General features: G+C 41.9%; 1 protein-coding gene across 50 annotated transcripts in view; it reads left to right on the top strand.

Annotated features, from left to right (window-relative positions):
• The window catches only part of GRIP1 (glutamate receptor interacting protein 1), a 766,103-nt gene that overhangs the window by 574,727 nt on the left and 176,330 nt on the right, over window positions 1-15,046 (top strand). For all 50 annotated transcript variants that reach the window (XM_084956272.1, XM_021092918.2, XM_084956287.1 and 47 more), the window contains exons 3-4: window positions 8,873-9,008; window positions 11,227-11,372. In XM_084956272.1, the coding sequence (XP_084812398.1) occupies window positions 8,873-9,008; window positions 11,227-11,372 (282 nt within the window). The remainder of the gene's footprint in view (window positions 1-8,872; window positions 9,009-11,226; window positions 11,373-15,046) is intronic.

Raw genomic sequence — 15,046 nt, 5'->3', positions numbered from 1 at the left:
GAAAAACAGGAATAGAAGGGAATTTACTCAACTTGATAAAGAATAGCTACAGAACATCTAGAGGTAACATAATACTTGATGAAACACTTACTGCTTTCCCCCTAAGATAGGAAACAAAGCAAGGATATTCATTCTCACCATTCTTATTCAATAAATACTGGAAGTTCCAGCCTGTGCTTTAGGCAAGAATGGGAAATAAAAGGCATATAGATTGGAAACATAGAAAACTGTCCTTTCTTGCAGATGGCATGATTGTCTATATAGAAAACCCTAAGGAATCTACCAAACAAACAAAAACTTCCCAGAACTACTGAATTCAGCAAGGCCACGAAATATGAAATATAACATACAAAAGTCAACTGCATATCTGTATACTAGCCATGAACACATGGACATCAAAATTAATCATTAATACCAATTGCCATTGTTCCCCCAAAATGAAATCCATGGGTATAAAACTCACAAAACATGTATAGCGTTTGTGTGCTGCAAACTATAAAATGCTGATGAAAGACATCAAAGTTTCTACAAAGTTGGAGAGACATAATAGGTTTATAATTGGAAGACTCAACATAGTAAATATGTCACTACTTCCCGTAGGAAATATGTCTTCTTCTATGACATAAGGCTGTAATGCAAATCCTGTCAAAATCCCAGCAAAATTTCTATAGATAAAGACAAGATTATTCAGATTTATATGGAAAGGCAAAGGAACTAGAAGAACTGAAGCAATTAAAAAAAACCCGTAAAATGCGAGAAATCAGCCTACCCAATTTCAAGACTTATTATGTAAATATAGTAATGCAGACTGTGTGGTATCTGCGAGAGAATGGACACATCAGTAGAACAAAGTGGAGGACCCAGACACAGACTGATGCTTGACAGGGTACAAAAAACAATTCAATGGAGGAAAGACAGACTATTTAACAAACTGTGCTGGAACACCAGATCCCCAATCTCCCTCCCCGCCTCCAAAAAAAATATGTTCCTCGACTAAGTTTCACACCTTATATAAAAATTAACTTAAAATGAATCACAGACCTAAATGTGAATCATAATATTATAGAACTTTTAGAAAAAGCTATGAAAGAAACGTAGGAGATAATTTCCAGAATTTAAGACTCAGCAAAGAGTTCTTAGACTTGATAACAGCATGATCCATAAAGAGAGAAATGGATCAGTTGGACTTCATCAAAATTAAAAACATTCACTCTGCAGAAGATCTGGTTAGGAGGATGAAAAGAAACTCTACAGACTGGGAGAAAATATTTGCAAACCACACCTTCAACAGGGGACTGGTATCTAGAATATATTAGGAACTCAAAACTCAATAGTGAAAAAGCAAACAATCTAAGTAGAAAATAGACAAAAGAGCAGTTCTCGTCATGGTGCAATGGAGACAAATCTAAGAACCATGAGGTTGCGGGTTTGATCCCTTGCCTCACTCAGTGGGTTAGGGATCTAACGTTGCCACGAGTTGTGGTGTAAGTCACAGACGTGGCTCGGCTCTGATCTGGCATTGCTGTGGCTGTGGCTTAAGTCAGCAGTTGTTGCTCCAATTAGGCCCTTAGCTCTGGGAACTTCCATGTGCCGTGGGGGGTGGCCCTAAAAAGCAAAAAAAAAAAAAAAAAAAAAAAAGTTCAACATTTATCTTTAGGGAAATATGTCAAATTACCCAAAAATTAAAACCATAATTAAATATCACTGAAACACTTATCAGTATGGCTAAAATAAAATACAGCGACAACATCAAATGCTGGCAAGGATACAGAGAAACTGGATCATTCACACAATGATGGCAGGAATATTGCTATCTTGGAAAACAGTTTAATAATTTATTAGGAAACTAAATATGCCACTACTGTATGACCTAGCACATGTACTGCTGGGCATTTGTCCCTAATAAATGAATACTTACGTTCACACAAAAACTTGCACGTGAATGTTTATAGCAGCTTTAGGCATGATAGCCCCAAACTGAAAACAACCAAAATATCCTTTAGCAGGTAAATGATGATGCAAACTGATTTATGTCCATACCATGCAATACTATGCAGCAAGAAGAAGGAGCAAACTATGGATACACACAACCTGAATAAATCGCCAGAAAATTTACCCTAAGTGTAAAAAGTCAACCAGAGAAGTTTCACACTGTGCAATGGCATTTGTTTAATTTTTAAAATAACAAAGTTATACAGAATAGGGTAGGGGGTGCCAAGGCTTGAAGAAAGGGTTGGGTAGGTGGATAGTGGGTGGTATATAATGGATAATTGAGGGATCTTTGTAGTGATGAAAATGTTACCTTGACTACATCAATGTCACCTTGTGCTATTGTATTACAGTTCTCCAGGATGTTACCATAGGGGAAAGCATGGTGAAAGGTACCAGGGATCTCTCTGTATTATTTCTTATAACTGCATAGGAATCTTACAGTTAAGATTCAGTGAAGTTATCTCCCAATTAAAAGTTTAATTAGAAAAAAATGGCCTATCGGTGGGGAATGCTGTTCTGATGGATTTGGTCTGGGGCGGGCCCACACATTGGTATTTTACAAGCTCTCCAGGTGATTCTAACATGCAGCCAGAATTGAGAAAGTGCAAATTGAAAACATGGATGCACTCCCCAGAATGCATATAATCACCTACATTTCTTGTTTTGCTGCCTTAATGAACACACCCGCCCTGCTCCATTTGCTAATCTGAGGCTTCTTCAAGACTTAGCTCAGGAATAACTCTTCCAAAAACTATCCAGAGTCTGACTTGCCCAGTCTGATGACAGATCCTCTCAGGTTTCACCATGGTGGCTCTTTATTGACTCTTGTCATAGCTTCATTACTCTTTGCTGTAGTCATCGATTTTTGTCTGTCTCCCCGATCAGCAACTGTTGTTAAAATTGCTCTCTTTGCAATTCCCTGTTCCTTTAGCCCCCTTTTTAGGGACCTTCCAAAAATTATAGGCAACACCCTTTCTTCTGGTCTAAGCCTGACTATACTTTTTCAATAAGCAATAAAGCAGAGTGTCACAAACCAAAATAAGATGATCGTGCGGTACCCTTATTCCAGACAAAACACTGCAATCTTAATATTGCACAGCACTAGGATAGTCTAATATGGGTTCTGAATGCCCTATGCCTTGGATATGTCTTTTCATTCTTTTTTTGGAGCGGGGAGACAGACACAGAAGCTGTGCCAGCCTCCCCACTCGAGGCACCTCTTTCCAGGGTGTCTGGTTGTTTTTTTAATCTCTCTCAGGAGAGATACAATTGGTGGTGTGATGTCTGGTCATAACTCTATCACCTTGTTCAGATAGGCTTCCTAGGTAGGCTTTTTCTAGTCTTTTGTAGCAACATTAAACAACCAGTTGGTAGACTTTAGCAATATAAATTCTTCACAGAATCTTTGCAAGGATGAATGTTCCGTTTTTGCAATAATATAAAATATATCTATGCCTCCCAAATCCTGTTGACATTTTGATATTGTGAATGTTATAGATTAATTTAGGGAAAATTGTCATATTTCTGATGTTGAGTTATGCTGTCTGCTAGACTATCAGTTCCTAATAGAGATTTTCTTTGTTTTGTTTAGCTCTGTATCCCCAAAGCCTAGAATAGCGCCTGCCCTGCACATAGTCAGTGCTCAGTTTTTATAGAATGAACGAATGGCATGTCTTTTCACTTTTTCTGACCTTATGTCTTGCATAAATGTTTTAAAGTTGTCTTCATAGAGATCTTGTATATTTTTAATTTTTTTCTTCGGGGTTTTAGTTTTTGGCTATCGTAAATGCTTTCTTTTTTTTTTCTTCTATGATAACGTCTACCTAGCTGCTTGTTTATAAAAGGCTATGGTTTTCTGCATATCAATTTTCTAACCATCTATGTTACTGAAGTTTATTTTTTGCAAGAATTTTTTCGTAGTTCTCGTGTTTTTACCAGTCATCATTGTTACTTGTCTTAAAACTCTGGAGTTCAGTAATTAAGAGGATTGAATTACACAACCAAAGAAAAACAGCAAACCACTAAATCCCATTCCATCAGTGGTTCTGTTGAGTGAGTACTGATACAGATGTAAACCTGCAATTTTCTTTCCAAGATAATTAAATATGGTGATTAAGGAAAAACGTCAAATCCAGAACCTGCTCATTCCTTGCCAGTCGAGCCATCATCTGTTCCCTGTGCTGCTGGCTACCAAACACAATCTTTACTCAGACTCCTTTTAATTTGGGGAGGGTGTTTGCAATTTAAATCACAAAGAAATTGTCGGTATATATTGACTTGCCCAAGTTCCAGGGTTTCACTTGGTGCTTTGTTCAGTAAGCCTGGGTATACACGTGAACTCATGCAAATGAATGCATCTGTCTTCATTTCTCCTAGCCATTGCGTCATTATGCAAACATTAAATACCCAAAAAGACAGAAAATGATGGATTAGTCTCATGGAGCAAGCACAGGGTAGCAGGAAGCAAACACCTGAAGTACCTTCTGCCCTTTCCAAACTGCTGCTCTCCTCCTACTCCCTTTGGAAATGCCCATAAATGACTTAGTCCTTCAGAGACTAGAGATACTTATTATTGGCAGCTAACATTCTTGTGATTCAGCACATTTTCTTGCGACAATATTCCATCTTCCCTCCCGAGTTTTGCCTAATTTAGATTCCTCCTTTGGTCTGTTCTGCTCCACTAATCCTGATCGATACATACAGGCAGATTAGACAGAAGACAAAATTGTGAAATAGATGTTGCCTTTGGAAGAGCAGGTCTTCATTCATTGTACATTGTTATCAGCACCGTCTCCTTTCTGGCCTCCTTTCCCCCAAACCCCCACCCCCACCCCATGGCAGGGTGGTCTGGGGCTCATTTGCCTCTGTGACTAGGCTGGAAGCATCTCTGACTTTATCTTTGAGTTTCGTTGTCTGGCTCATCATAAGTGCTCAGTAAATGCTTGAATCCATGACTGCACAAATTACTTCATTAACTGGTGCCTTAATATTTTCTTTCTTTCGTGTTTTTAAAACTAGCTCTTGGGGAAGTTTTTGAAATCTTTTTCAACAAGAGGGTAATCAACTATTACCAGTTTAAAAAGTAGTCCAGGAGTTCTCTCTCTCTCTCTCTCTCTCTCTTTTTTTTTTTTTTTTTTTTTTTTTTTTATCTTTTTGCTATTTATTGGGCCGCTCCTGCAGCATATGGAGGTTCCCAGGCTAGGGGTTGAATCGGAGCTGTAGCCACCAGCCTACACCAGAGCCACAGCAATTTGGGATCCGAGCCGCGTCTGCAGCCTACACCACAGCTCACGGCAATGCCAGATCTTTAACCCGCTGAGCAAGGCCAGGGATCAAACCCGCAACCTCATGGTTCCTAGTCGGATTCGTTAACCACTGAGCCACGATGGGAACTCCAATCCAGGAGCTCACTTGTGGCTCACCAGGTTAAGGATCTGGCGTTGTCACCACAGTGGCTTGGGTCACTGCTGTGGCGTGGTTTTGATCTCTGGCCCAGGAATGTCTGCATGCCTTGTGTGCAGCCAAAAAAGAAGAAGAAGAACATAAAAAGTAGCCCAGATAGATTTATATTTTAAAACAGACATCAAATTAAACTAATCAAATTTAGCTTTTCTAGATTTAGAGGATGTATCCAGAAGCTTGGGAAGAACCTGGGTTCCTTCTGGAGAAAACTGCATTGTCCACATCCCATAAGGCTGCATCTGGGTCCTGGTATTCCATCTTTTTCATGAAGCTCGCTCCTGAGAACCTGAGTAGGAGTGCAGTTCTTACTAACTGAAACTTACTTCTCACTTGCCTATTATTACTATTTCGTAGTTGCTTTTTTGTGCATTTCTGATTGACCTGTAAGATGGACCCTTAAAAACCTATGCTCCCCAATGCTTCAAGTTAACGCTTTAATCAAGATACATGCTCAATCTACATATCTAGATTGAGATATATCTCAGTCAATTTCTACAGATCTAGAAAATGCAAACTGTTCTTTTGTTGGTCAGAATTGTTGAATGTATTATGTCTCTGTAATGCAAATAGTGACTATCTATTAGGTAATTTTCATTACTTTAGTTCTTATCCTTATTTTTAAAGTAATTTTATACCCAGCCTTCTGCCTAGGAGTTGTTTGTTGAGATGACCTCTTCAACTCTCAGTGGGCCTAGGTGTGTCTTTCTGGGATGTAGAGGTGGTTGTTTTTTTTCCGTATTAAGGGGGTGTGCAATAAAATGCACACTCGTGCCCCCTTAACTGGACTTTTGTTACAAATGCTCCTGGTAAATGATGTAACAGGCTCTGCTTTTATGGACTGGACAAGAATTTGCTTCTTGAACTTCCATCATAATTTGGTCTCTCATACGCAATGGAGTAAATGAAGCTGACATCATTCACACTCAGACTCCTCCTCGGCTTCTATTTTACAAAGCAGTTACAACTCATATCGGTAGCACCGTGAAGTTGCCGTGAGAAAGGAAGGATGCAGGGCAGCTAAGGTCACAGGATCTGGCAATCTTGAGAGTCCTGCCTGGACTGACAGTAATACATCACTAAGGAAACCAGTGGCCTGTCCCTCTTGCCTTCTTTCCCCAAGTACTCTGTTCTCAGTAGATCAGATGAGAGATTATTTCTTTCTCAAACATGACTTGACTTTTTTGTTGGCGAATGGGATAGTAGACCAATAGCAACAATTTAAAAACCTTTATGATAAGCATTCATAAACTTTTTGATATGATAATTAACTCTGCCAGGTATAATTAAGGAAAGGGCAGAGGTGTGCAAATAATCTTTTTGGGTTTTTTTGACTTTGAAAAAGAAAGTCTGTTCTTGCATTTTACCATGTGTCTCCTATATCCTAGAAGTTCAGAACCCCTGAAATTCATAACCTGATTCAGGAGGAATTGGAAAACTCTAGTTTCCCCATCCCTACTTGGAAAGGGTATGTGTTCCTGGAAGGGGGAGACCTACCAGGGCTTCAGAGTCTAACAGATAGGAATTGAGTCCAACACTCAGATATAGCTCTGGTCTAACACTCGGATGTGAATTGTTGGAAGAGACTCAGATATTGACAGTGCAAAAGACTTTACTGGGAAGGGACATCTGGGCAAAGAGCAGCAGGGTAAGGGAACCCAAGAGAACTGTTCTGCCTTGTGGCTTGCAGTCTACGGGTTTACGGGAATGGAGTTAGTTTTGGGGTTGTCTCCTGCCAATCATCTTGCTTGGCTCTTATTTGGTCTGACTCAAGGTCCTTCCTGGTGGTGCCTGCACCTCTCAGCCAAGATGGATTCCAGCACAAAGGATTCTGGGAGGTTGGTTGGCTTCTCCCCCCATTGGCCCCTCCCATTAATCCTTCCCAAATTCTGCCGGTTAGTCTTCAGGGCAGCACCATGTTCCTTATCGGAGCCTCCTGTTGTGAGACAACTCATCCAAGCGGCTCTTTGGACCTGGCCAAGGTGGGCAATTTCAGTCATTGGTTACCTAACATATGCAGAGGGAGGAATAACAGAATAGAGAATTTTAAATCAGTGCTTATCATAGTTAGCTTCTGGATAGATAGATATTGACACATTTTCATTTATTTCTAAGAAGAAGGATATTCTTAAAGTTTTCTTTCTATGGTGCCTAAAATCAGAAGACTTGGGTCTCCTCGGTGCATAGATATTATCTCCACAAAATTGGTCAGATTTTAAAATTTCAGGGAGTTCTTTTTGTGGCTCAGCAGAAATGAATCCAACTAGTATCCATGAGGATGCAGTTTTGATCCCTGGCCTTGCCATGGGGATCCTGCATTGCCATGGGCTGTGGTGTAGGTCAGAGACACAGCTTGGATCCCACATTGCTATGACAGTGGCATAGACTGGCAGTTGTACCTCCAATTTGACCCCTAGCCTGGGAACTTCCATATACTGCAGGTGCGACCCTCAAAAAAAAAAAAAAAAAAGAAAATCAAAAATAGAGAATGAGGAATTAACAGCAGTTTTCTGGGGATTCTGAGGACCAACCCTGCTTTACCAAATTGTTACACATCTTGTAAGAAATGATGTAACACGAAGTTGTAACATGAAGCTATTGTATTTTGTTTTCTGAAAGACAAAAACCAACCAACCAAACAAGCAAGAAACAGTAGAGAATACAGTAGAGGGAGTTCCCACTGTGGCTCAGTGGATTAAGAATCAGACTAATATCCATGAGGATGCAGGTTCAATCCCTGGCCTTACTCAGTGGGTTGAAGATCCAGTGTTGCTGCAAGCTGTGGTGTAGGTCACAGATGCGGCTGGGATCTGGTGTTGCTGTGGCCATGGTGTAGGCTGGCAGCTATGGCCCTGATACGACTCCTAGCCTGGAAACTTCCATATGCCACAGGTGTGGCCAAAAAAAAAAATAGAACTAGTAATATTTTTCTTGAACGTGTAAGAAGTGCTTCTCTTGTGTCAGTTGACTTCCTCAGCCAAAATTATGGGGAACTTGGAGTCTGCTGCTGCACTGTGTGTTTCTATATTATTACTTAAAATTCCATTCTAGCTCCTTAGGACTCAATCATTCCCTTTGGAGTTGCAAGGAGAGAAGCCAGGGGAAGTCACTTCAGAATGGCACAAAACAAAGGAGAAATATTATCCTTGTACATAAGCCATGCCAGACTATTTATTGTGAACCCAGAGCAAACTGCCCCACTGGTACTCATTTTAATAACCTATAATGGAATATCTGCCTCCTCTTTATCTGCATGCTCATCTTTATGAGAGACTCTGCAAATTGCAATGGAAAGGAGGCCACAGATCTTTTCCCATCAAAGTGCAAAGAGTTTATGGGGAAGAGTCACTTCCCCATCCATGCAAATGACACCTTGGGTTTCTCTTCTCATTTAACAAAGCAAATGCCTTTCTTTTAACAGAGGAATTCAAGGGCTCCACCGTGGTTGAACTGATGAAGAAGGAAGGCACTACCCTCGGGCTGACGGTCTCGGGCGGAATCGATAAGGATGGCAAACCCAGAGTATCTAATCTGCGGCAAGGAGGAATTGCTGCTAGGTAACTGCATCTCGGGGAACAAGTAGAAAAAGGAACGCAGGGTGTAATTAATTGAAAAATTAAAGCTAAAAAAAAAAAAAAAAGTGAAAGCTCTCTCTGAAAAGATCGCTAATAAATAAATGACAGCTGCCATCTGCTGGGCAGAAGCACCAGGGCACATTTCAGAAGCGTGGCTTTTCTGGCCTGTGGCAAAGTCACCAGGGAGCTGTCCTTTCATCTCAAAAACAGCCAGGCCCTCATAAGATCTTAATTTTTAAAAAACCTTTATGGATCTGGTCCTCCTCTGTGCCACTGAGGGGCAGACAGCTGCAGTGGGGAGTGAGCCCATCTGATCATCTCACGGGGAATGCAGATGACTCATATTCTGTGGATGGGATGGGGGGGAAATTGACACAGGGGGACATGACAACCCTAGAAAGTGTGGGAGGCCCAACCCCAAGTTTCTGGCAACAATTTTGTTTGTCCTGCATATTTTCAACTTTTCTTTTCACCAGTCAAGAGGTGGTTTCCAAAAGGCGAAGGCTTAGCTAAAGAGGTTTCCTTTTGTCCTTGTTCTAATGAACTGCAGTTGTACTGGTTTTTGCTGATGGCAGAATGTTCTGGGTGCTGGGCAGGGGTGGGTTTGCTTTCTGGAGAAATTCTAAGTCTACCTCGGGAAGAGAGGGTGGAATGGTCGAACTTGATTCAAAGTACGGTTCATGACGCTCAAATAAGGGACACCAATATTCCTGTCCACATAATCCCAAGTTAAGTTTAAACATTCTTGCCTTATTGTGTCCTCTGAAGTCATGATTGCTTTCAATGATCAGCCCCATTTGCAAAATTTAAAAGCTCGATCCAACCAGTTGTTCCATGAGCTTCGGTATTGTTTGTAAAACAAGCTGATGTCAGCACTGTCACCGTGATCTCCTTTCTTGGGGTTTTTCAGAGACTTCATTCCACAGCAAAGCTTCCTTTATTTGTCACCAGTCATGGCCAGTTGTGATGGTGGGACTTCTGGTGTCTCCAGGGCTTCTTCATATGTAGCCGCCAAAGCAAGTGCAATTGGGGGTAGAGGAGAGGGTGAGAACGCCCTTTCCACATGTGTTGACGCTGTAATTAGAAGCTGTGCTGTGCCAGTTATATTATGTATTATCAATCACCAAATATTTATTATTTAAGCCACTGCCATTTCACAGGTAGTAAACCAAAATAATTAAAGTTAAGATCCCTGTCCTCAGGGAGCTTATATTCTATTGGGGGAAATAAGCGATAAAACATATGAAAAGTTTGGGAGCAATCATCACATTGCATCATAGTAAAAAGCAACAATATGAGAATCATGTCGCAGAGCATAAGGCAATTAAATTGCCAAGAACGTGTCAGTCAGTAAACTTAGGGTAAGAGTGAGAGCATATACTTTGCCCAAAGCGGATTATGGAATCTGCAAAAGAGGATAATTGCGCTGGGTTTATGTAAAATAATGAACTTGGTGTTTTTATTTGGGGAAAACATATTATTGAAGGTTCTTATCCATGACACAGATTTTTTAAAGTCCTACCAGAAGTCTCACCGCCTGCTCTTAATGTAGAAGTGGAGTGTGACTAAAAGCCCCAAAGTGGCCGAGGTTCTATCGTGGTGGTGAAGAGAGGAGGACGTTACCGAAACCCAGGACTTTCATTGTCATGTCTTCTTCACCGATCCTTTTTTTTTTTTTTTTTAAATCAGTCCTGCTGTGAGCAGTAAATAACAAAATAAACTGACTTGCTTGTTGGCCACACTCCCAGTGAAGATGTCCAAAGCGGTGAAATGTCCAAAAAGGCAGGCAGCAAAAAAGAGCGGGAATGAGAGCAAAGAGAAGTCCCGGTGTGCCCAGGATCTGCATAACCTGCCCCCAGAGCACCAACTCTTTATGGGTGGAGCAACAAAAAAATTTTTCTTTATTTTGTCGTATGGTGCTTTTTAAAATAAAAGAGGTACAGGGGTGGGAAAAAATCAGAGACAGCAGCAGATCCAGCACAAGACTCTGAGGTGAACAGTCAGCATGAGTAAAAGCGGTCCCGTCCCCCCTCAGCTGCACTCCTGCTGTCAGGAACCAGCCATCTCCCTGGAGACAGGGACGCCTGCTGTGTGGTTCCCCTGGGCTTGTATGCTCATCCATGAGGGCAAAGCAGAAAATATGGTCAGACCGGCCTGTGGAGAGGAGGGGTCCACTGAGGTGCCGTTCTCTGATTTGCAGAAGTGACCAGCTGGATGTGGGTGACTATATCAAAGCCGTGAATGGCATCAACCTGGCCAAATTCCGCCATGACGAGATCATCAGCTTGCTGAAGAACGTCGGGGAAAGAGTGGTCCTGGAAGTCGAGTATGAGCTGCCGCCAGTCTGTAAGTCATCACAATCTAGAGCCAGAATAGATGCACCGTATTTTTGCCTAAAATAGTCATTTCTCCTTTTTTTTCTCTTTTTCCATCAGTCTTATTATAGGAATGGCAGAGCATAGTTTCGTGATATTTAAAAATTTGGGGGGAGTTCCCTTGTGGCACAGTGGGTTAGGGATCTGGCATTGTCATGGCAGCAGCTCAGGTCACAGCTGTGGCACAGTTTCCATCCCTGACCCAACAATGTCCCTGTGCCAAGCATGCTGCCAAAAAAAATTGTTTGAATTGATATTCTTATAGCTTCCTCAGGAAGACTGTAAAAGAACATAGATGACAATGAAATTATCTGGGACTCAAGTTTCATTAAGGCTATCCGTGAGCAGCATGGGTTTGTACTCAAGCTATTTTAATAAGCAGTGTATTTTTAAAATCTGTGCATTAAGTGCTGTACAGGCTTTGTACTTAGAGACTAGATTTAGGAAAAGCATGTTTTATATTGATTCTTGGTATAGTTACGTTAATTTCTGAATCATAAAAATATAATCAGGATACATTGGGTTTTTTGTTCATTTTGTTTTTGTTTTTTTTCTTTTTTCTTGCTTAGGAAATTGAGATTCTGCTTTGTTGTGGTGGTTTTTTAGGGCCACACCTGCGGCATATGGAAATTCCCAGGCTAGAGGTCAAAATTGGAGCTACAGGAGTTCCCATCGTGGCGCAGTGGTTAACAAATCCGACTAGGAACCATGAGGTTGCGGGTTCGGTCCCTGCCCTTGCTCAGTGGGTTAACGATCCAGCGTTGCCGTGAGCTGTGGTGTAGGTTGCAGACGCGGCTCGGATCCCGCGTTGCTGTGGCTCTGGCGTAGGCCAGTGGCTACAGCTCTGATTCGACCCCTAGCCTGGGAACCTCCATATGCCGCGGGAGCGGCCCAAGAAATAGCAAAAAAGACAAAAAAAAAATTGGAGCTACAGCTGCTGGCCTGCTCTGCAGCCACAACCACAGCAACAGCATATCCAAGCTGCATCTGCAACCTATGCCACAGCCACAGCAACGCCAGCCTACACTGCAGCTCAAGGCAACGCCAGATCTTTTAACCCACTGATCGAGGCTAGGGATCAAACCCTTATCCTCAGGGATGCTAGTCGGATTCTTTACCTGCTAAGCCACAACTCGAATTCTTAGATTCTGCTTTTTATAATCTTTATTTCATTTCATATTGGAGTATCGTCGATTTACAATATTGTGTTAGTTTTAGGTGTACAGCAAAGTGATTCAATTCAATTATACATACACCCTTTTTTTTTTTCAGATTGTTTTCCCATATAGAATATTGACTGGGGTTCCCTGGGCTATACAGTAGGTCCTTGTTGATTTTATATAAAGTAGCGTGTATCTGTTAATCCCTAACTCCTAATTTCTCCTCCCCCAACCTTTCCCCTTTGGTAACCATAAGTTTATTTTAAACAGAATTCTTTGTTATCACAGCCAGCACATTCTGAGAGCTTACTAAATGCCCAGCGTTATAAAGAACCCCTTGTGTGGATACACTTAAATCCTTACCACCAGGCAAATCAGCATAACAGAGCTGAACTTTGTTGTCAAATAGCCAGTCAAATCCCGTCCCCAATTTTTTCTAGCTACATGCCTTTGAGAAAGTAACTTAAGCTTCTTGTGTTTCAGTTTGCATCTCAAAAAATGGAGATGATATTAGTAATCTGTGACATTACTCATAGATTTCTTATGAGGATTAAATGAGTTTTGGGAAAGCATTTAGGTCAGTGCCTGACACTATAAAATTTTTTGACAAATAGTAAATATGCAAAACAACCAAAACTCTAAGATAAGCATTATTATCATTTTTTGTTGTCATTTTATAGAGACTTAAAATATCTTTTCCAAATTAGTAGGCCCCAATCAGCTCTTTGTTCTTCTGTACTAAGAACTCAGCTTTATTATTAATAACCAGTAATAATTCATTTGTTTAGCAGTGACTTCTTGAGCATGACTATGTTCTAGCCCTTGCAAGGTACATTGGTGGAATTATATTCTGACAGGGGAAGACAGATAATAACATAAAACCACAAGACATAGGTTAATAACAGTTGACCCTCGAACAACAAGGGCATGAGAAGCACAAACCCGCGGTGAAGTTGAAAATCCATGTGTAACTTACAGTTGGCCTTCTGTATATGTGGTTCTTCCCAACTCAAAGTTGTTCCATATCCGCAGGTTTACCCAACAGGTATAGTGAAATACTGTAGTATTTATTGAAAAAAGTCCACGTATGCATGGACCTAGGCAGTTCAAACCCATGTTGTTCAAGGGTCAACTATATGAAGTATGACTGTTATGGGTCATGAGTTCTGCAGGGAAAAGAAAATAAAGCAAGGAGAGGGGTTGAAGTGTTGGACTGGGGGTGAGGTTGCAATTGAAATACAGTGGTTAGGGAGTTCCCGTCGTGGCGCAGTGGTTAACGAATCCAACTAGGAACCATGAGATTGCGGGTTCGGTCCCTGCCCTTGCTCAGTGGGTTAACGATCCAGCGTTGCCCTGAGCTGTGGTGTAGGTTGCAGGCAAGGCTCGGATCCAGTGTTGCTGTGGCTCTGGCGTAGGCCGGTGGCTACAGCTCCGATTCGACCCCTAGCCTGGGAACCTCCATATGCTGTGGGAGCAGCCCAAGAAATAGCAAAAAGACAAAAAAACAAAAACAAACAAACAAAAAAAAGAAATACAGTGGTTAGGACAGCTTCATTGAGAAGGAGCTCCTTCCTTCCATCACTGGAAGGAAGTAAAGAAGGTAGCAGTGTGCGTTTCTGGGGGAAGAGAATTCCGGAACGAAGGAAAAGCTAGTACTAAGGTCAAAAAGCTGAACTATATCAGGTGTTGTTCTAGAAGCATCCAGAGGGCAGTGTGGCTGGAGCTGCATGGGTGTGAAGAGAGTAGGGGAGGTGATCAGGCAAGTCAAGGACAGTGTAAAACACAGTATCCTTGTAGGTCATTGGAGGGACCTTACGTTTTGCTCCGAAGGCTGCAGAAGGGCATTGTATGGTTTGGAGCACAAGACTGACATGATGTGGTTTATGTGTTCAAAGGCCCCTCTGGCTGCTTTGTTGAGAATAGGCTCTAGGAGCAAGGGTAGCAGCTTGGGAAACCAGTTAGGGCACTGTTGCCGTGATCTCAGTAGAAGACGGGGGTGGAGATGGTGAAAAGCACTCATATTCCTCATCTGCTTTGAAGATGATGGATGTAAGGTGGGCTGTGCAGAAAGAGAGGAGTCAAGAACCACCAGAGGTTTTGAGCCTGAGCCGTTGGATGGATGGTGTTGCCATTAATGGGGGTGTGTAAGAATGTGGGCAGAGGAGTTCCCGTCGTGGCACAGTGGTTAACAAATCCGACTAGGAACCATGAGGTTGCAGGTTCCATCCCTGGCCTTGCTCAGTGGGTTAACGATCCTGCGTTGCCATGAGCTGTGCTGTAGGTTGCAGACGCGGCTTGGATCCTGCGTTGCTATGACTCTGGTGTAGGCTGGTGGCTACAGCTTCGATTCGACCCCTAGCCTGGGAACCTCCATATGCTGCAGGAGTGGCCCTAGAAAAAGGCAAAAAGACAGAAAAAAAGACAAAAAAGAACGTGGGCAGAGCCACTTTGTTAGGGGAAGATCAGAACTTCATTGTGTGAAGTG

Source organism: Sus scrofa, chromosome 5 (assembly GCF_054392235.1).
Source record: "Sus scrofa isolate SSC_HxYL_T2T_F1_AM1 chromosome 5, Sscrofa_HxYL_maternal_Yorkshire_Landrace_v2.0, whole genome shotgun sequence".
NCBI classification, from domain to species: Eukaryota; Metazoa; Chordata; class Mammalia; order Artiodactyla; family Suidae; genus Sus; species Sus scrofa.
This window is presented reverse-complemented; position numbering and strand designations above follow the sequence as displayed.